The 20,297-nt window shown below is 46.6% G+C and overlaps 1 protein-coding gene across 3 annotated transcripts; it reads left to right on the top strand.

Moving 5' to 3' along the window:
• The first annotated feature begins 1,180 nt into the window (after positions 1-1,180).
• Positions 1,181-19,885, top strand: LOC142834140 (zinc finger protein 69 homolog). Of its 3 annotated transcripts, XM_075946270.1 has the most exons (7): positions 1,181-1,452; positions 3,934-4,189; positions 5,707-5,792; positions 14,161-14,287; positions 15,029-15,124; positions 18,509-18,685; positions 18,923-19,885. In XM_075946270.1, exons 2-7 carry the CDS (start codon positions 4,063-4,065, stop codon positions 19,639-19,641), a joined length of 1,332 nt encoding a protein of 443 aa, XP_075802385.1. In that variant the 5' UTR covers positions 1,181-1,452; positions 3,934-4,062; the 3' UTR covers positions 19,642-19,885. The 3 variants fall into 3 exon arrangements, with proteins under 3 accessions (XP_075802385.1, XP_075802383.1, XP_075802384.1); XM_075946268.1 differs by having other exon boundaries at positions 18,509-19,885; XM_075946269.1 differs by lacking the exon at positions 15,029-15,124 and having other exon boundaries at positions 18,509-19,885.
• The last annotated feature ends 412 nt before the right edge of the window (positions 19,886-20,297 follow it).

The following is a 20,297-nucleotide window of genomic DNA, read 5'->3' as shown; positions in this document are numbered from 1 at the left end:
ACTGGATGTGACTGTATAGCGGTGTGTTTAATAAACTCTAGTGCCGGATTTCTGGCTTTTTTTCTTCTTCTTTTTCTTTTTTGCAAATTCTTTAGCAGCCCAAGTGCCTCTGTCTTCAACTCAACAGACAGAGATGACTTTGAACCAAGATCACAGTGCAAGACAGGCACATTTTTGCAGCTCGGAAATTTCTCCCATGTTGTTCCCCTTCAATACCACCGCCCCCCCCCCCCCCCCCCCCCGGCCCCCAACCACCACCACCTTACGGGATGGCCAGTTCTTTGAGGTCCTAGTCAGGTAAAGAGACTCCTATATCCGTCCCAACTTGTTATCCTCTCCCGCCCCCCTTTTCTGAGTGCAAAACGAAAGTTCTCTTTTCCAGCTGGCTGGGCAAAAACCGCTTCCAACTTAAATTAACTTTCTGGATGTTGCCTTCCCAGCTTTTGCTCTGGTAAGCCTCTCCTATCTCACCATCTCTTAGAATGGGTTCAGTTTTGTTCTCTCCAATGTCCTTTGTTGACAGAGCCTTTAGAGAGGAGTTAAAATAAGGCATCGAGGAAGGCTAATCCATTCGGACTGGCGACTTTTAAGGGAAAATTGAGTCACAGAGACACTAGGCGCTTCCCCCAGCGGCAGGCACATAGGAGACAGGCCGTGAGAACAGGGGAAGAAAGGGGCCCTAGCCTCCAAGACCGTGAGAAAATACATTCCTATTGTTTAAGCCACCCGGTGTGCGGTGTTTTTTTTAAAGTCAGCCTTAGCAAACTAATACATGCCTTTAGGGACATTAAAAATACATATCCCGGAATTCTGTTTTTTAAGTTTATTGTTTTCTAGGTCCCTGAAGCCATTTGAGTCGTCGTCTATTTATTTTTCTACTTATCAATTTCACCAGAATGAGGTTAGGAGAAGGCAGGAACTGCGTACTATTTAAGGCTGCATCCTGAAGCTAGAAGAATGAAAGAGTGACGGAGAAGCGGCTTCCCCAGGAAGACCGGCCGGGCCACCCGGCCCCGGAGACCCTGGACAGGCGCCGGGAGCTCCGCCAGGCACCGCCCCTAGCTCTGGCACTCACCGGCCGCTTCCGGCTTCCGGGATCTGGGTGGCGCGGTACCCGGGAGGGCGGAGCCACGGGCAGGACGCCGGCGCGGGCGGCGTGGGGTGGGCGGGTCCCGGGTGGAGGCGCGGGGTCGGAGCCCTGGCCTAAGGGGCGGGGTGAGGCAGTCGCGCTGTGGCGTCTGAACCGCAGCCGGCGCCGGGCTCCTCGGCTGGGGCAGAAGATGCTCGGGTAGGGCGCCCGTCCGCACCGAGCCTCGCTCCCGGGTGCAGAGGGGGAGAAGCGGGAGAAGCCAGTCTCCAGTTCCCGAGGCCGACTGTGCGCCGCGGTGCGAGCGTGGAAGGCCGGCGGGAACGGATCCCCGCGCCGCCCGGGGCTGCTGCAGAAGTCCTCCGGTGAGTAGACAGCCCCGCTGCGGGGCGGAGAGCTGGTCGGGGTAGCGGGCTCGGAGGATGGGTTCGGCAAGCTTCTGTGATTGTCAGCTGCTTTGGAAGGAACAGCCGAAAGTTTCTGCACTTAGTAACGAGACTTTTTACATATTCGGGGCTATTTCCACCAGCTCCGGTCTCTGGATACTCAGTCGTTCACCTTTCCCCCCACTCCCCCAGACTTCAAAGAGCTGCCCTCCAGGGGGGATGCGGGGGAGTTGCTTGTGGGCTCTCAGATCCCCTGGACCTGGTCCCTGGTATTCGCAAGTGTTTAGCGGTGAATGAGCGATGCAGATGATGCAGTTGGGTTGTTTCCAAATTTGCTGCTACGGTCAGTTCTGCAGTGGCTCTGGATGTACTTGACATACCATATTTTCTCCATTTCCGTGGGAGCTCGTACCCCTCTGTGAGGTTTAATTATTTGTGAAACGAGAATTCACTTCTGCTGGACGTCTTGGGTGCGTGGTGATGTCTGTTGCCTGCCGCTTGCTCATGCCAAAATGCAGCTATGTGGATTGTTTTATCAGCTGATATACTCAAGCTGAACTTTTGAGTTCAGATTTCTAATTAAAAAAAAAAACTTTAAAAAGATCATGCCATGGGGCTGGCAAAAATAGTTCAGCCGGTAAAGACGTTTGCAGCCAAGTCCGATGCCCAGAGATCGATCCTGGTGGAAGAACCGCCTCTCAAAAGTTGTCATGTTAGCTGGGCGGTGGTGGCGCACGCCTTTAATCCCAGCAGTCGGGAGGTTCGAGTCCTGCCAGGTCTGTAGAGCAAGTGCCAGGACAGGCTCCAAAGCTACAGAGAAACCCTGTCTCGAGAAACCAAAAAGAAAAAAGTTGTCATGTTACCTCCACCCCACCATAAATAAGCACATATAATTTTTTAAAAAAGATTATTTATTTATTATGTACACAGTGTTCAGCCTCCATGTATGTCTGCAGGCCAGAAGAGGGCGCCAGATCTCATTACAGATGGTTGTGAGCCACCATGTGGGTTGCTGGGAATTGAACTCAGGACCTCTGGAAGAGCAGTCAGTGCTCTTAACCTCTGAGCCATCTCTCCAGCCCCCACATATAATTTTTTTTAAATTTAAGATAATACTATTGTACAGCTTTAAAATTAAAAGGTTTTAATTATTAACTTAGAGTTTGCTCTAGGCCTAACACTGTCTCAACACTGCATCCCTGTGTAGTGCAGTTATCAACCACATTTTATAGAGGGGAAACCGAGCTTAAGATTTGACGTGCTTTAGAGCTCTATGTACAGGTCTCAAGGTTCTGACGTCGAGGATTCTTTCTTGACTCCGGATAGGCAGAAGGAGCGTGCAGCTTATGAGGCGGGAAGTCAGGCAAGGGCGCGTGGACGTTTGTACATTTTTGGATGCTCGTCTTTTTGTATTTGTGTGTTTGGAGTTGAAGGGTACATCTATATCCAGGGCACTGTTACTTTAGCATCGAGGCCAAATCTTATGGCATTTTTGCAGTTATAGATACAGTTCTGGACTTTTGGCTGTATGATGGGTACTCTGGATCATGTTTTCTTTCTTTCTTTTTTTTTGGGGGGGGGGTGGGTTTCAAAATGGGGTTTCTCTGTGTAACAGCCCTCGCTGTCCTGGAACTCAGTCTGTAGACCAGGATGGCCTCAAACTCACAGAGTGCAGGAATTAAAGACAGGAGCCACCACCAGCCACGAGGCTAGACTGGATCTCGCCTTTCTTGCCTTTTGTTCCTTAAGCATACAAAGCGGATAAGTGCGATGGCTCTGTAGGGAAGGGCACCTGCCAGGTTTATAACCTGGGTCCAATCCCTGTGACCACGTGGTGGTGGAAGGAGAGAATGGACATTCAGAAGTTGTCCTGTGGCCTCCACCTGGGCACCGTAGCACAAACACACAGACAAATAAATGAATACATGAAAGTTTTTTTTTTAATTTATTTATTATGTGTACAGTGTTCCTCTGCATGTATGCCTGCAGGCCAGAAGAGGGCATCAGATCTCATTACAGATGGTTGTGAGCCACCATGTGGTTGCTGGGAATTGAACTCAGGACCTTTGGAAGAGCAGGCAATGCTCTTAACCACTGAGCCATCTCTCCAGGTCCAAAAGTTTTTTGTTGTTGTTGTTCTTTTTTTTAAAGTACAGCCAGGCATGGTGGCATGCATCTTTAATCCCAGCACTCAGGAGGCAGAGGCAGGTGGATCTCCCTGAGTTGGAAGACAACCTGGTCTACAGAATGAGTTCCAGGACAGCCAGAGCTATGCAAAGAAACCCTGTCTGAGGGGGGCGGGGGTGGAAAGAAAGAAAACAAGGAAGAGAGAGACTGGGAAGGGGGATGGGTAAAGGGGAAGGAGTACAGAGGACCCAAACCAGCTCTAGGCCTTCTGAAGAAACACCAGAAACACTGTTTCCAGAGCTCTTCAGGTCACTGCATTGTCTGATGTTGCAGGGTATCAACAAACTTTGGTGGCTGGGAGCTTATGATCTGAGGAGGTCCATACAACTGGGAAGCCTGTCATCAAAAGTTCTAGCAGTTTCCCCACCTGAAGCTGCCACCCTCAGTTAGGTGGACACCACCATGCCTCAGCAGCTCCTGATTACCCTGCCCTCGGAGGCCAGCAGCTGGGTGAAATTGAACCATCTAGAGAAGGCCAAGGAGGGGCCGTTGCTGTGGGAGGATATGACGAGAATGTGTGAAGGAGGAGGTGAGAACAGATTGATGAGGGTGGGAGAAGGCTGGTCCATTGGGGACAGATAAGAAGGTCGGTGTGGGGCTTGTGCTTGGTTTGGGGGCCAGGGGATATTTGTGAAGGAAATGCTGGGCTCCCACCTCTAATTCCTCGTGACTTTTAGCCGGGCCACAGGGCCTCCCCACCATCAACCCCCACCCCAGCCAGGTTCCTGAGGTTGGGGGAATCTAACTCAGAAACGGAGAATCAAAGGTCTCTGAGTTTTCTCAAGTTTTCTGCCAAGCTCCTGGTCGTCTTAGCCCTCATCAATATTTTTGACAATTACCGATCTTTTTGTCATCTTCTTCCTCTGAGTGGCAGGAGCGAGATTCCTGACTGCCCTCCTTTTACCTACATTGTCAGTTCCTGTAAGGCATGCCCAAGTCTTAGTCTGTTCCAAAGTAGTTAGTTGGGAAGCCGAGTAGATGTTTTGTGTGAGTTCTTCATTCCTACCCATGATGCTTTGTGTTTAGCCAAGTGTTTTGTTTGATTGGGTTTTGTTTTATGTTTTGTTTTTCTTTTTGTTTTTTAAATGCCCTAGCTGAGGGTCGTTGGCTAAGTATTTTAACAGATAAAAAAGAAAAAAAAAGAAGAAATTTTTTTTTTCCATAGTGTCGCCAGCCTGGCCTTCAGTTTGCTGTGTAACAGAGGCTGGTCTTGAACTCGTTACCCCCCTGCTTCTACCTCCTGAGTGCAGGGATTAGAGGTGTGTGCCACCATTCCTGGAATGAATAATTAATTGCTTATTATCAGTTGATGAGATGGACACATGGAGTGTGGAGGCCCAAAAACGTACGCCTGTTCCACCTTGTCTGAAGGGCAGAGAGTTTCAGCTCTAATCCTCACACCCCTACCCTGGGACGTTTGGACTGCCATGGCTAGGATGGCGGCAGTAGTCACCCCAGAAGGTGGCCCACGACATATGGCAGCCAAACGCAATGGCAGCCCGTGACACATGCAGCCCAACATGGTGTGGCTCCCGACAATAGAGATAAAAATAATAGCAGGTAGCTTTAAAAGAGTTCTTTGGCATACAATGGGCAGGAAGCCGTCCTCTGATTGCCTGTACTAAGACATTTCCCCAAGGCAGGTACCACTGAGTGGGGTCTAAGAGTGTCTTAATTTTTCTAAATTGGAGAAAGGGTAGAAATATTTGTACCTTAAGGAGTGAGTCAGAGTGAACTGCAGAGCGGGGAATGTTCAGCCTAATCAAAGGGTAGGAATGTGGTGCCGAGTGTGCGGCTGAGGCCACCCTGAGTGACAGCCCCAGTGAGACCCTGTCTGAAAAGAGAGCAAACCCAGTGTGGTATGGAAAGCAAAGTTCCAATGCTCAGGAGGCAGAGGCAGAGGCAGGCAGATTTCCTGAGTTCCAGGCCTGCCAAAGCCCCATTGTGAGTGTGTGGGGAAGGAGACCCTGCTAGTGGAGCTGGGGGCAGGTTTTCTATTTGGTGATCTGGGAAGGTACACACCTCACGGTTTTTCTCCTTCTACAGCTCCGAAACCCCATGATCCTGATGGGAGCCAACGAGAAGGTTCATCAGATGGGGTGACCCCTGGCATCCTTGCAGCAGAGCCCCAGGTATGTTGGCGTTTCCTCTCATTTTCTTGATGTTCCTTCTTAGTTTTTAGGGATGTAAACTGCCCTTTTAAGAAAATAGAAGCAGTTGAGACTATCTATCTGGGGAGTTCCAGTCAAGTTACTTACATACAAAAATTAGGCTTTCGCTGGGCGGTGGTGGCACATGCCTTTTAATCCCAGCACTCGGGAGGTAGGGACAGGTGGATCTCTGTGAGCTCAAGGCCACACTGGTCTACAGAGTGAGTTCCAGGACAGCCAAGGCTGTTATACAGAGAAACCCTGTCGAAAAACCAAAAATAAATAATGAATGAATGGATGAAAATTTTTTAAAAAAATAGGCTTCTGTGGCAGCAGTGTCCACTTTTATAGTGACTTCGTCTGGAATTAACACCGTCCTGGTTTCAGGATGGAAAGTAAACAGTTCTGTCCCAGCTCCAAACTGACAGAGTCACATGGCATCTAAGATAAGCATTGGTATGATGAAGGAAGGTCATTGGCTAATAAAGGAACTGCCTTGGCCCATTTTATTGGTTAGAACATAGGTAGGTGGAGTAAACAGAATGGAGTGCTGGGAGGAAGAGGAAGTGAGCTCAGACTCCACAGCTCTCCTCTCGGAAGCAGACGCCTCAGAGAGACGCCACGCTTCCTGCTCCCGGGAAGATGCACACGATGAAGCAAGCCGCCAGGTCAGACATGCTGAATCTTTCCCGGTAAGACCGGAGCTACACAGTTTATTAGAGATGGGTTGATCGGGATATCAGAATTAGCCAGTAAGGGCTAGATAGAAATGGGCCAAGCAGTGATTAAAAGAATATAGTGTCCATGTAATTATTTCGGGTAAAGCTAGCCGTGCAGGCAGCCAGGGTGTTGGGGACGCAGCCCCGCCGCTCGTTATTACTACATTGGTAAAATAAAGAAAGCATTGGAGAGAGGACTCGATGGATAAGGAGTGCTTGCTGCACAGTGGTGAAGACCTGAGTTCAGATCCCAGCCTCAGCATAACAATCTGGGTGTGCTTGTAACCCCAGTGCTATGGGGGGTGGAGATAAGAGGACTCTGGGGCTTACTGTTTGCTAGCCTAGCTGAAGAAACACAAGCTTGAGGTTCAGAGAGAAGCCCTGCCCCAGTGGAATAAGGTGGAGGTAATAGAGGAGGACACCCAACCCTGCCCTTCTTATGTTTCACGTCTGCAAACACAGGTACACACACCTGCACATGTGCACATATACTACACACACACATACATATACAGGTACACACACCTGCACATGTGCACATATACTACACACACACACACATACACAGGTACACACACCTGCACATGTGCACATATACTACACACATACATACATACACAGGTACACACACCTGCACATATACTACACACACACACACATACATACACAGGTACACACACCTGCACATGTGCACATATACTACACACACACACATACATACACAGGTACACACACCTGCACATGTGTACATATACTACACACACATACATACCCAGGTACACACACCTGCACATGTGTACATATACTACACACACACACACATACACAGGTACACACACCTGCACATGTGCACATATACTACACACACACACACATACACAGGTACACACACCTGCACATGTGCACATATACTACACACACACACACATACACAGGTACACATACCTGCACATGTGCACATATACTACACACACACACACATACATACACAGGTACACACACCTGCACATGTGCACATATACTACACACACACATACATACACAGGTACACACACCTGCACATGTGCACATATACTACACACACACACACATACACAGGTACACACACCTGCACATGTGTACATATACTACACACACACACATACCCAGGTACACACACCTGCACATGTGTACATATACTACACACACACACACATACACAGGTACACACACCTGCACATGTGCACATATACTACACACACACACACATACACAGGTACACACACCTGCACATGTGCACATATACTACACACACACATACATACACAGGTACACACACCTGCACATGTGCACATATACTACACACACACATACATACACAGGTACACACACCTGCACATGTGCACATATACTACACACACACACACATACACAGGTACACACACCTGCACATGTGCACATATACTACACACACACACACACATACACAGGTACACACACCTGCACATGTGCACATATACTACACACACACATACATACACAGGTACACACACCTGCACATGTGCACATATACTACACACATACATACATACACAGGTACACACACCTGCACATGTGCACATATACTACACATACATACACAGGTACACACACCTGCACATGTGCACATATACTACACACATACATACACAGGTACACACACCTGCACATGTGCACATATACTACACACATACATACACAGATACACACACCTGCACATGTGCACATATACTACACACACACACATACACAGGTACACACACCTGCACATGTGCACATACACTACACACACACACACACACACACACACACACACACACATACACAGCAGATTAGAAATGCGGTTTCTAACATAAATAACCACCATCAAACATGTAAGTGAGAATTACGTTCTAAGAGTCTTAGTGATCTGTGTACGTGACTGGTTGTTGGTATAACGTTAAAAACAGTCACAGGAGGTGAAGAGAGAAAAAGCCCAGCCAGGCCACACAGCCCACACCTTTCACAGGTGGGCAGGAAACAAGCGAATCCAGAACCATTTGGGGAATTGTGTCAGAAGTAGGTCATCTCTGCCTGACAGAAATTTGGTTGAGACAGAAGGAAATTCTAGAGTTAGAACAAAGAAATACTTAACAGGGGCTGGAGAGATAGCTCAGTGGTTAAGAGCACTGGCTGCACCTGCAGAGGACCCAGGTTGATTCCCAGCACCCACATCAGGTAGCTCATAACCTATAACTTCAACTCCATGGGGATATAACACCTCTGGCCTCATGGGCACCTGCATGTACACTCAGGTGCGTGTGCACACACATACACATACAGTAGAGAAATGAATCTTAAAAAACCCAGAAATATTTGCTGGTAGATTATCGGAGGCCTAGAGAGATGGCTCAGTGATTAAGAGCACGAACTGCTCTTGCAGGGGGCCTGAGTTTGGTCCTAACATCCATGTTGGGCACCTCAAAATTGCCTGTAAGCTGGACACGGTGGCACACACCTTTTAGAGGCAGGTGGATCACTGAGTTTGAGGCCAGTCTAGTCTACAGAGCAAGTTCTAGAATAGCCAGGGTTACACAGAGAAACCCTGTTTCATCAAAACAAAACAAAATTAATAATATCTTTTTTTTGTTTTTAAAGAGAATTTATTGGAAACAAATTCTGTGAGTGAAAATAATGACATGCAAAATTCAGTGGTTCGGGCTTGTTCTGTCGTCTTCAGTGGTCTAGGGCAATTAAAAAATTAGCTTTTTACAGCTTCAGTTTCCTCAGCTGAGCAGTTTACCTGCCTGTCCCTTGGTTCTCAGATTGAGAAACATCACGGCTCATTATGGTGTCCTGAAGAGGGCGCTAACGCTCCAGTCGCTTGGCGTTAGCTTAGCTTTATGTTGCCCATACTTGGAATCTCTTCTCTACGTTTATCAAAGATTGCATTGTCCATGGGGCTACAAGATGGCTACCCAAGGTTGGGCGCTTGGTGTAAAACCTGATAATCTGAGTTTAATCCCAAGTATCCACATGGTGGAAGGTGAGCGCCAACTTCCGAAAAGTGTTGTTTAGCCTCCACTAGCGTTCTGTGGCACTCCCCTAGTATATAAATAATAAGTGTAGTGAAAGGACTACATTTTCATTAAAATCTGAAGCGCAAGAGGCTGGAGAGGTGGCTCAGAGGTTGAGAGCCGTCCACTCAGACCTCATCAACTCTGACCGGCTGCTCTTCTAGAGGTCGTGAGTTCAATTCCCAGCAACCATATGGTGGCTCATAACCATCTATGATGAGATCTGGTGCCCTCTTCTGGTGTGTAGGTATACATGCAGTCAGTACACTGTATACATAATAAATAAATAAAATCTTTAAAAAAATCTGAAGTACAAGTGACACCTGTAAGAAAACACAGATGTATGTGTGATTCAGGGGGCATGCTGGCTCACTGATGTATTGTGATTCAGGGGGGCATGCTGGCTCACTGGTGTGTTGTGATTCAGGGGGGCATGCTGGCTCACTGATGTATTGTGATTCAGGGGGGCATGCTGGCTCACTGATGTATTGTGATTCGGGGGGGCATGCTGGCTCACTGATGTATTGTGATTCAGGGGGGCATGCTGGCTCACTGATGTATTGTGATTAGGGGGGCATGCTGGCTCACTGGTGTGTTGTGATTCAGGGGGGCATGCTGGCTCACTGATGTAAATGTGATTCGGGGGGGGGCATGCTGGCTCACTGGTATGTTGTGATTCAGGGGGACATGCTGGCTCACTGGTGTAAATGTGATTCGGGGGGGGGCATGCTGGCTCACTGATGTATGTGTGATTCGGGGGGGCATGCTGGCTCACTGATGTATGTGTGATTCGGGGGGGCATGCTGGCTCACTGATGTATGCGTGATTGGGGGGTATGCTGGCTCACTGATGTATTGTGATTCAGGGGGACATGCTGGCTCACTTCTGTAACCTCAGTACTTAGGAGGCTGAGGCAAGAGGGTTACCTCAAGTTTGGAAGCAGCCTTGGCTACATAGCAGGACCATATCTAAAGCAAACAGACAAATAGACGAACAAGGGCTGGAGAGGTGGCCCAGCCATTCAGAGCCCTTGCTGCTTCTGCACAGGACCTGGGTTGGATTCCTAGCACCTGTAGCGTAGATGACAGCTGTCTGTAACTCCATTTCCAGGGTCCTCTTCTGGCTTCTGCAGGCACTGTACACATGTGGTGCATTCAGGCAAAGCATTCACACACACACCCTATAAAACAAACCTTTAACTAATAAAATCAAAGATGTTAAAAAGTGCTCTGATTTTGACATTCATGTCCTGCGAAAGCCAACTAATGAACAGAACATTCTCTTGTCCCCGGAAGTCTCCCTGAGCTCCTTTCCAACCAGCGCTCAGCTCCACTCCTGAGGAGAGCACATGACATTTACATCATCTTTCTTACCACTGCATTTGTGGGATTGTTTTGTGACTTATGCCTTTACAGGTGTTTTTAAAAGTTTATTTAAGTTTTTTTTTTCTTGACAGGTTTTCTCTGTAGCTTTGGAGCCTGTCTTGTAGACCAGGCTGGCCTCGAACTCAAAGAGATCCACCTGCCTCTGCCTCTCGAGTGCTGCAATTAAAGGTGTGTGCCACCACTGCCCTTTATTACTTAAAGTTTATTTAAGTTTTAAAAGTGAATTTTGTAGTTGTGAAGCGTTAACTTAAACCACATATAATATGATTCAAACCTATGTCCTTCATGTTTTTAGTTTTCTTTTTGAGACAGGGTCCATGTAGCCCACACTGGCCTTAAACTCACTATGTAGAATTCTCTATACATCCGAGGATGGCCTTTATTTCTGACACTGTAGCCTCCACCTCCCAAGCCCTAGGGTTATAGCATGTGCTGTCGCTCAGTTTATACAGATCTGGGGGTTGAACCGGGGCTTTGAGCATGGCAGGCCAGTATTTCCTCAGCCAAGCATCATCCAGCCCCTCCTGGATACATTGTTGTTTACTGGCCCACCAGTTGCTGACTCTGTCATCCAGAGTTTTTTGTCTGTCTCTCTGTCTGTCTCTTTAGTTGTGACAGTTTTGTTTGTTATTAATTAACATTATTTGGAATAAAATAGGTTCTGTTGAAGTTTGGGCTTGAGGAAAAACAGTTTTGCTTCATTTGAAGTTTCTCCAATCAGAAACAAACACTTTGGACTGTCTTTTTTTGTTGTTGTAGTTTGAGACAGGGTCTCTCTACATAGCCCTGGCTGTCCTAGAACTCACTATGTAGACCATGCTGGCCTCAAACTCACCGAGATTGCCTGCCTTTGCCTCCTGCTTGAGTGCTAGGATTAATGGTATACACAACCATGCCTGGCCTTGGATTGTCTCCTTAAATCGATCTTAGCATTATGTGATTGCCCTGTGATTTACAACCATCCCAGCCCAAACCTACTCAGTCTTGTCTGCAGTGCCCTTCTTTCTAACCCAGTGGCTCTCAACCATCCCAAAGGCTGCGACTCTTTAATACACTTCCTCATACTGTGCTGGCCCCCAACCCTAAGGTTATTTTTGTTACTACTTCATACTGTAATTCTGCTACTGTTATGAACTGTATTGTTATGAATTGAATTGTATTGCCTGATAGATGAGATGTCTGATACGTGACCCTTGCATTGAGAATCACTGTTTTGAAGTCTAGCCGTGTGCCTTCGCCTGCAGTCTGCTTTGATTAACTTGGCTCCCCGGCTTTTCCGCTTTTGTTCGCACAGAGCCACTTTCCCGTCTTGCTTACTTTAAGCTCTGTCTACAGTGTGACCGCCGTAACCCGCGCCTGCTTGTTTATTCACCTACACAGTTGGCCGTTGATGTGGTTGCTTCTGTGTGTATTTTGTCCTTTGTCCTGTTTGTTCATCTTCTACTGCCTTCTTTTGGATTGAATACTTTTTCTTTGCTCCATTTTTGCCTTAGAATTTTTTTTTTTTACTTTTTAAAAGTACAGTGGCGTTGCATTCTTGTAACCCAGCCTCCCTGACCTTGTTTTTGTCAGTCCAGTCTTCCGTAAGTGACATTTGCTACAAGAGACCTAGGTGTAGTTCCCAGCACCACACAGTGGCACCTAATCATCCTAACTGCAGCTCCTGGGATCCAATGCGCTCTTTCAGCCTCCTAGTGCACCAGGCACACACGTGGTACACATATATACATGTTAGCAAAAGACTTATAGACGTAAATAAATCTCAAAAAACAGAAACAAAGAGGTGACTTTGAGATTCCATCTCCCCACAGTCCGAATGGCTGGCATCAAGAGGTAACAGATGCTGGTTGAGGGCGTAGGGAAACGGAGCCCTGACTCACTGCCTGTGGGCTGTCAACAAGGACAGTCATTACGGAAGCCAGTATGGAGGTTTCTCAAACCATTAGAATAAGGTTTCCATATGACTGCATGATACCACTCCTGGGCACACACCCAGAGGACTGTATCCTACCACAAAGACACCTGCACGTCCATGCGTGTCGCTGTACTTCTCACAGTAGCAAGAAAACGGAGCCAGCCTAGATACCCATCAGCCTGTGAATGGGTGATGTAACTGTGACATGCACAGAGGACTTCGGGAAGCTGCAGAGAAAAATGAAGTCATGACACTGGAGGAAAGTGGATGGGTCTGGGAATTGTGTAAAGTCAGCGGACCCAGACTCAGACAGACAAACACATGTCTCTCGTGTGTGGGTCCTAACTTACAGTGTTCACGTGTGTGTGTATAGGTGGGGGAAGTGTGGAAGGTAGTAAGGAGGTGAGCGGGACAAAGAGGTATTGAAATGGGAGGGGCAGTGACACAGACTGGAGAGTGGGAAGCAGGCTGTGGGTGGGCGTGGAGGGCACAGTGGGCTTCCGGGGCGTGAGGGAAAAGACGGTTGTAGAATCAGCACAAACAGATTTTCTTTAAAATTCCACAACAAGCCGGAGCAGTGCTGGCGCACGCCTTTAATCCTAACACTTGGGAGGCAGAGGCAGGTGGATCTCTGTGAGTTCGAGGCCAGCCTGGTCTACAGAGTGAGATCCAAGAGAACCAAGGCTGTTACACAGAGAGACCCTGTCTCAAAAAACCAATAAATAAATAAATCAGATATCACAACAAAACCTAATGCTGTGTATGCAAGTTTAAACTGTTTTCAAGAACGTGCAAGTATTATGGAGAGTGAGCGCTAAGGCGAGAACAGCCCCTGCCCTGTCTGCCTCTGTGCGCCATCTCCTTCCCCTCTCCCTTGCTCCAAAGCTGCCTCCATCCATGCTGTTCCTGTTCTCAGTCTGAGGCCTTTTGAACATTCTTGATTATACTCTTCCCTCAGATTCCCACACGAGTCAGTGCCTGCAGCTGACAGTACCTCCACTGCTTCCACAGCACCCCAAAGAGAAGAGCGCCTCGACTCTCACTGCCTTGCTTTTTCATGTGTTTATTGTTTATTTGTTTGTTTGTTTTGGCCTTATCTACTTAGTCAGTTATAGCAGTCTCTCAAAAATCTCTAGGCAGGCCAGTGGCTAGTCCTGGAGAAACTGGTGTGGAATCTCTCTGAACTTAGACTACTGCCAGAGCCCCGTAGGCTTTGACTGGCGTGGACCCACTCACACTGACTCTTTGCTATTCTAGGAACTGTTGACTTTCAAGGACGTAGCTGTGGACTTCTCCCGGGAGGAGTGGAGGCAGCTGGCTCCTGCGTGCCGGGCTCTGTATCGGGAGGTGATGCTGGAGAACTACAGGAACCTGGTGTCAGTGGGTAAGGGCCGAGCAGCCGTTCCGGTCCTTTCTGTTGCTGGGAGAAAATTCCCCACAAAAAGCAGCTCAGGAAAGAAAAGGCTTATTTGTCTCATGATTTTAGTTCTAGTCCATTATTTTGGGGAAGTTGAGACAAGAACTTCAGCATCACATCTACAGTAAAGAGCAAAGGCTAGAATTCACCTACGTTTGCTTGCTTGCTCTCAGCTGGTGTTCTGTACTCTAAGTCCAGAGCCTGCCACAGTGGATTGAGCTCTTCTCTCATTAATTGAGACAGCTTTCCACACCAACTTGATCTAAACAGTTCTTCAGCTAGGGATCTTCTCAGGAAATCCACAAAGGATCAATTTTAAAAAAGTAAAATTACATATATTAAAAAAAGAATCTTTCCAGGTGACTAAAGGTTGTGTCAAATTGACAATTAAAAATTAACCATCATGCCAGCTGTCCTCCACAGACCTGCCCATTTTGAGAGGGCCATTGTTGCTAAACCGTTGATACCTTGGATTCACTGGGTTTTGGCTGTGGGTTCTGTATTAGAGATTTCTGGTTCCTCTGCAGACCATGCCGGGGCAAATCTGATGACTTCCTCAAGGGACAAACTTTATTTCATAGAGCTAGGAAAGAAAACTGTGACCCTGTTGGTTATCAGAACCCTGAATACCAGCAGCTGGACCCAGACTCTGGGGCGGTTCTTACACAGCAGCATCAGCGTTCCTAATTCTTCTTTAACTCTGAGCAGGGTATCAACTTTCCAAACCAAGTGTGATCTCCCAGCTGGAGAAAGGAGAAGAACCATGGGTGGCAGAGAGTCAAGACCCAGAGGACCCCATTTTCGGTGAGACCAGAGTAGATGAGCCCTGTGGGTTGGTAGGCCGGAGTGCAGGGTGTTCCCAGGCTGTGGGGAAGGCTGGGGCACTGACCTGCCCAGGGTTTCACTCACCCCTTCGCCATTGCTCCTCTCTGTTCTAAGACTGGAGGGAGAGAGTCTTGTCTTCGTTAGAGTTGAGGCCACTCCCCTCACAGAGCCAGGAGGCGGCTGACATGAGATGCCTTAGAGATGTTTGCTGTCTCTTAAGTGCCCACTACATTCCACAAAGCTTTTTCTCTTTTGCTTTTGTTTCTTTTTCCCACTATTATTTTATAATCTCAACTTCAGTTTTGATTCTCCTTTTAACTCTTGTATATAATTTTCCTCATAACTTTATAAAAAGTCTGCAAGAGAGCTCGGCAGGTAAAGGTCATTGCTGCCACGACTAAAGCCCTGAATGTGACCCCTGGGACCTACAATGTGAGAGACCTGACTTCCTGAAAGCTGAACTCTGACCTCTGACCACATGTGCGTGTGATATGTGTATGCCAGTGTGCACACACAAACATGTAATTTAAATAATTAAAAACCTTTCTCTTACAAATAATCAGTAAAGTTAAAGAAATGATACAGTAATGTCCAGATGTTGGCAAAAATGCTGAGTTCTGAGAACTCTCAAGCTGACCGGAAAACAGTGAAGCACTGAAAGGCAGGTGTGCTCCAGTCAGATGAGGAACGTCTACCCTGTGACCCAGCAGCGCTGCCTCCGCCAACTATCCAAGAGGATTACTTGCCTATGCATGCGGACAGATATGTCCATGTACCTATTGACCGCAGCATAGTGTAACCTCCAGGGTGGAATTTAGGAGGTACTGGCAGAAGGGTCAGGAATTCAAAGCCAGCCTGGTTTACATAAGACTCTGCCTCAGAAATTAAAAAGGCTCAGCATTTTCTCCATAAAGGTCTTATACCTAATATATATCCTGTGTCAGATTTATCGTGAGATCCTGACTTGCTACTATAGATGATGTATTTTAGAATTATATTTTGTTTATTGCCGCTAAGTAGTAACTGTACTTTGAACATTTCTATTTTGACATATTCTAAAACTTCTATTCATTGGTTTTGGCATTTTGAAACAGGATATTATTGCTATGTAGCCTAGTCTGGCCTCAAAGTCAAGGTGATCCTCCTGCCTCAGCTTGCTGAACAGGCAAGAGCCATCACACCCTGCTTGATACTCGGAATTAATATTCAGTAGCCACTTTGTTTTACCCTGTTGTAAATAATAATTGCCTATGCATACTCCTGGGTTTTATCATCTACAACTGATCATGGTGAGAATAACACAGGGTGGGGAGGGGCAGAAACTGAGATGCCAGGCTCACAAAGCCAGCAACAAGAAGAAAAAGAGGGAAGCTGCTGTGAGGGTTGTTGGCTCTAGCCTGTTTCTTGATGGGCTCTTAAAAGGGGCTTTCTAGAGGGCTTCTAAAAAAGAAGCATTAGCCAGCCACTGTAGTACATGATTGCAACACTAGAGGGACCAGCAGGAGGGGCAGGCCCTAAGGTCATACTTGTCTATGTAGGAGTGAGGCCAGCCTGGGATACTTGAGACCTTGTCTTAAAAAAACAAAACCCCAAATAAATAACAAGTATTTATTTAATTCAGCGAAATAGCAAAATTCCAAATTCACAGTTCATTCTGGCTTTCCCTTCCCTCAGCTGTGGAGTGGGGTGCATGGTGGTTTCTCCCCATTATTTCCCTCCTACCCAGGACCAGAGCCAAGGGCCTGGTAAACTCAGACTTTGTTACTGTCTCTGTGGTGCTCACGCCTTTAATCCCAGCACTCAGGGAGGCAGAGGCAGGGGTATCTTTGTGAGTTTGAGGCCAGCTGGGTCTACAGAGTGAGTTCCAGAACAGCCAGGGCTACACAGAGAAACCCTGTCTTATAAAACCAAAAAAATAAATTAAAAAAAAAACTTACAGGAAATTATACCTTCCATGAATACAAACATATCATTAGTTAGTAATGGTGTAATGGATTACTAAGTAAGAAAACTAGCTAGGATTTAAAACATTTTTTAGTTGACAGGGTTTTGACAGTTTCATACATGTATCTTGTGCATTCTAATTATTATAATTGATCTCACCTCTATTTTTAGTCTAAAAATATTAAATATAAAATTTAAAAGCTGAAACTAGTCAGAATTTTAAAGGATATTTATCTCAAACACAGTAGCAGCAGCCATTCTGGGTTTCTTGTAAGTTTATTTGGCATGAATGATATTTTATAGCTATATTAATATGTAGTGGCATTTCATTTGTATTTTAATAAATAAGTCAACCTGGAGACCCAAAAAAGCAAAACAGCCCGGCACTGGCTCTTATCTCTACCTCAGTCTGAAATGGCGATCCTGCCTCCAAGAATCTCAGAACGAGACTGAGACTGAGAGCTGTCCCCTCCCGTTTTATATTCCTCTCTAGTGCTGGGATTAAAGGCATGCACTGCCTGGTTTCTATGGCAAACTAATGTGGCTACTGGGATTAAAGGTGTGTGCTACCACTGCCTGGTCTCTAAGGCTGGACAATGGGGCTGTTTTACTCTCTGATCTTCAGGCAAGCTTTATTTATTAAAATATAAATGAAATGCTTCTACATTAATAGCTATAGGGAACAGAACTAAATGCAAGAACATAGTAATTGCAACTTTTAGTTAATGTCAGCGTAGTGCTCTTGTGAGTACTCTTGTTTAAGATCCTGTGTTCGGAACTGGTGGCTCTGTGCTGCTGCCTGGGCCGGCCGTGTGTGGGGGCTAGTCACTGTTTAGTTGTAACTTACTGTTTAGCTCTGAGATAAGGTCTCACGTTTCTCAAGCTTGTCTTGAACTTCTGATCTTTCTGCCTCCACTTCTCGAGTGATGGGATTACAGGCATAAACCATCTCGTCTACTTCATGCAGTGATCCATGGTTTCATGTAAACTACGCAGGCACTGCCAGCTGAACAGCCCTTTCTCTATTTCCTAATTTCATTTATTGGTGCCTGGCCAGGCTGCATAACTATATCTAAATACAGTAAAAATCTTATGCTGCTTTCTGTACTGTTGTCTAAATCTCTATCCTGTAACACTTATGGTGGTTGGGTTTTTTTTTTAATATTTATTTACACCTATACTTCATGTATATGAGTGTTCTGAATTCATGCTCACCAGAAGGAATCTGATCCACTTACAGATGGTTGTGAGCCACCATGTGGTTGCTGGGAATTGAACGCAGGACCTCTGGAAGAGCAGCCAAGGCTCTTAACCCCTGAGCCCCAGTAGTTGATCCAGCCCCAGTGGTTGATCCAGCCCCAGTGGTTGATCTTATGGAGGAGTTATTTACATTACTTTTTTTCCTTTCATGTCCTTCAGATGTGACGAGGAAACCAGAAACCAAGGTGTCAGCTGCAGAGAATGACATTGCCCTAAAGTTCTGTCATGGCGTCATGACGGAAAGGCTCATAGAGGTTGATACCATTCGTCCGACATTGAGAAAAGCCTCCAGCTACGATGGTACACTAAAAAGGCGCCAGGAAACCTGTAGGAAAGGTGAGAGGCGAGCCACTTTGACCCACAAAAAGGGACACCAAGAAGCGAATAAATTCGGGGAAAACCTTGAGCGTTCCAATGTTATTTTAGAACAGAAACACCATAAATACAACCCAGCTAGGCGGAGGAACAAAGATAAGTTAGATTCGACTAGCGATCCAGTGAGCTGCGTAGGAGCCAGAATGTATGGATGTAATATATGTGAAAAAATGTTCAAACAACCCATTCACCTTACAGAGCACATGAGAATTCACACTGGCGAGAAGCCCTTCCGATGTAAGGAATGCGGAAGGGCCTTTAGTCAGAGCGCATCCCTTAATACCCACCAGCGAATCCACACTGGTGAGAAGCCCTTCGCGTGTGCGGAGTGCGGCAAAGCCTTCCGCCATCGCTCATCGCTCAACCAGCATCACAGAACTCACACTGGAGAGAAACCGTTCGTCTGTGATAAATGTCAGAAAGCCTTCAGCCAGAACATCAGCCTGGTCCAACACTTGAGGACGCATTCTGGAGAGAAACCCTTCAGCTGCAGCGAATGTGGGAAAACTTTCCGACAGATCAGGCACCTTAGTGAGCACGTAAGAATTCACACCGGGGAGAAGCCCTACGCATGCACCTCTTGCTGTAAGACCTTCAGTCACAGAGCGTACCTCACACACCACCAGCGCATCCACACCGGAGAGAGGCCCTACAAGTGTAAGGAGTGCGGGAAAGCCTTCAGGCAGAGGATCCACCTGAGCAACCATAAGACTGTTCACACAGGAGTGAAAGCCTACGAGTGTAACCGCTGTGGGAAGGCCTACAGGCACGACTCATCCTTTAAGAAACACCAGAGGCATCACACTGGAGAGAAGCCTTACGAATGTAGTGAGTGTGGAAAGTCCTTCAGCTATAACTCGTCGCTAAGCCGACACCATAAAATCCACAAGAGGAACTCTCTTCGAGAGGATGTTTAAAGAACTTTACAGGACATGAGGACAAACGGCAGCTCTGAATTGGTGATGATACGCTTTAAACTCTCAGGACTCGAATTTAAGAAATTGATGACAGTGGCAACTTTTGATTTTGCCAATAGCGTAAATCAACACTACATTGATTACTACTACTTCTGACATGCAAAATGATAAATTCAGCATTATGAAAAATTAAGATTTATTTTTTCTCATTTCATGATTAAGTAATAAATTATTTCTTTATGGACCCATTGATTTACAGATTAGTATTTGGGAACTGTTATTTAAAATGTTACTACCTGGGCTGGGGAGATGGCTCAGCAGGTGAGGGCACTTGCCACTAAAGCATGGTAGCCCTCCTGATTTTGATCCTTGGCATCCATGTGGTGGGAGAGAAGTGGCCTCCTCGAGCCGCCCTCTGGTCTCCACGTGTGCTGTGGCGCACACTGATGTTCAAACCTCGCTCATGCCCTTGTACTCCGGTCACAGTTTTGCGCGTCCTTTCTCCAAGCTTCTTACACCAGCTTTTTAAACACCTTGCTCTTCTGAAGAGCTAATTTATTGATTTTCCATGCTGAATTAAATCTAGGGCATCAGGCATGATTGGCAAGTGCCACCACTAAGCAACATCATCAACTTTTTTTTTTCTTTTTTGAGAC

This window comes from Microtus pennsylvanicus, chromosome 13 (assembly GCF_037038515.1).
Source record: "Microtus pennsylvanicus isolate mMicPen1 chromosome 13, mMicPen1.hap1, whole genome shotgun sequence".
NCBI classification, from domain to species: domain Eukaryota; kingdom Metazoa; phylum Chordata; class Mammalia; order Rodentia; family Cricetidae; genus Microtus; species Microtus pennsylvanicus.
The sequence above is the reverse complement of the archived record's forward strand: the minus strand, read 5'-3'. Positions and strand labels throughout refer to the sequence as shown.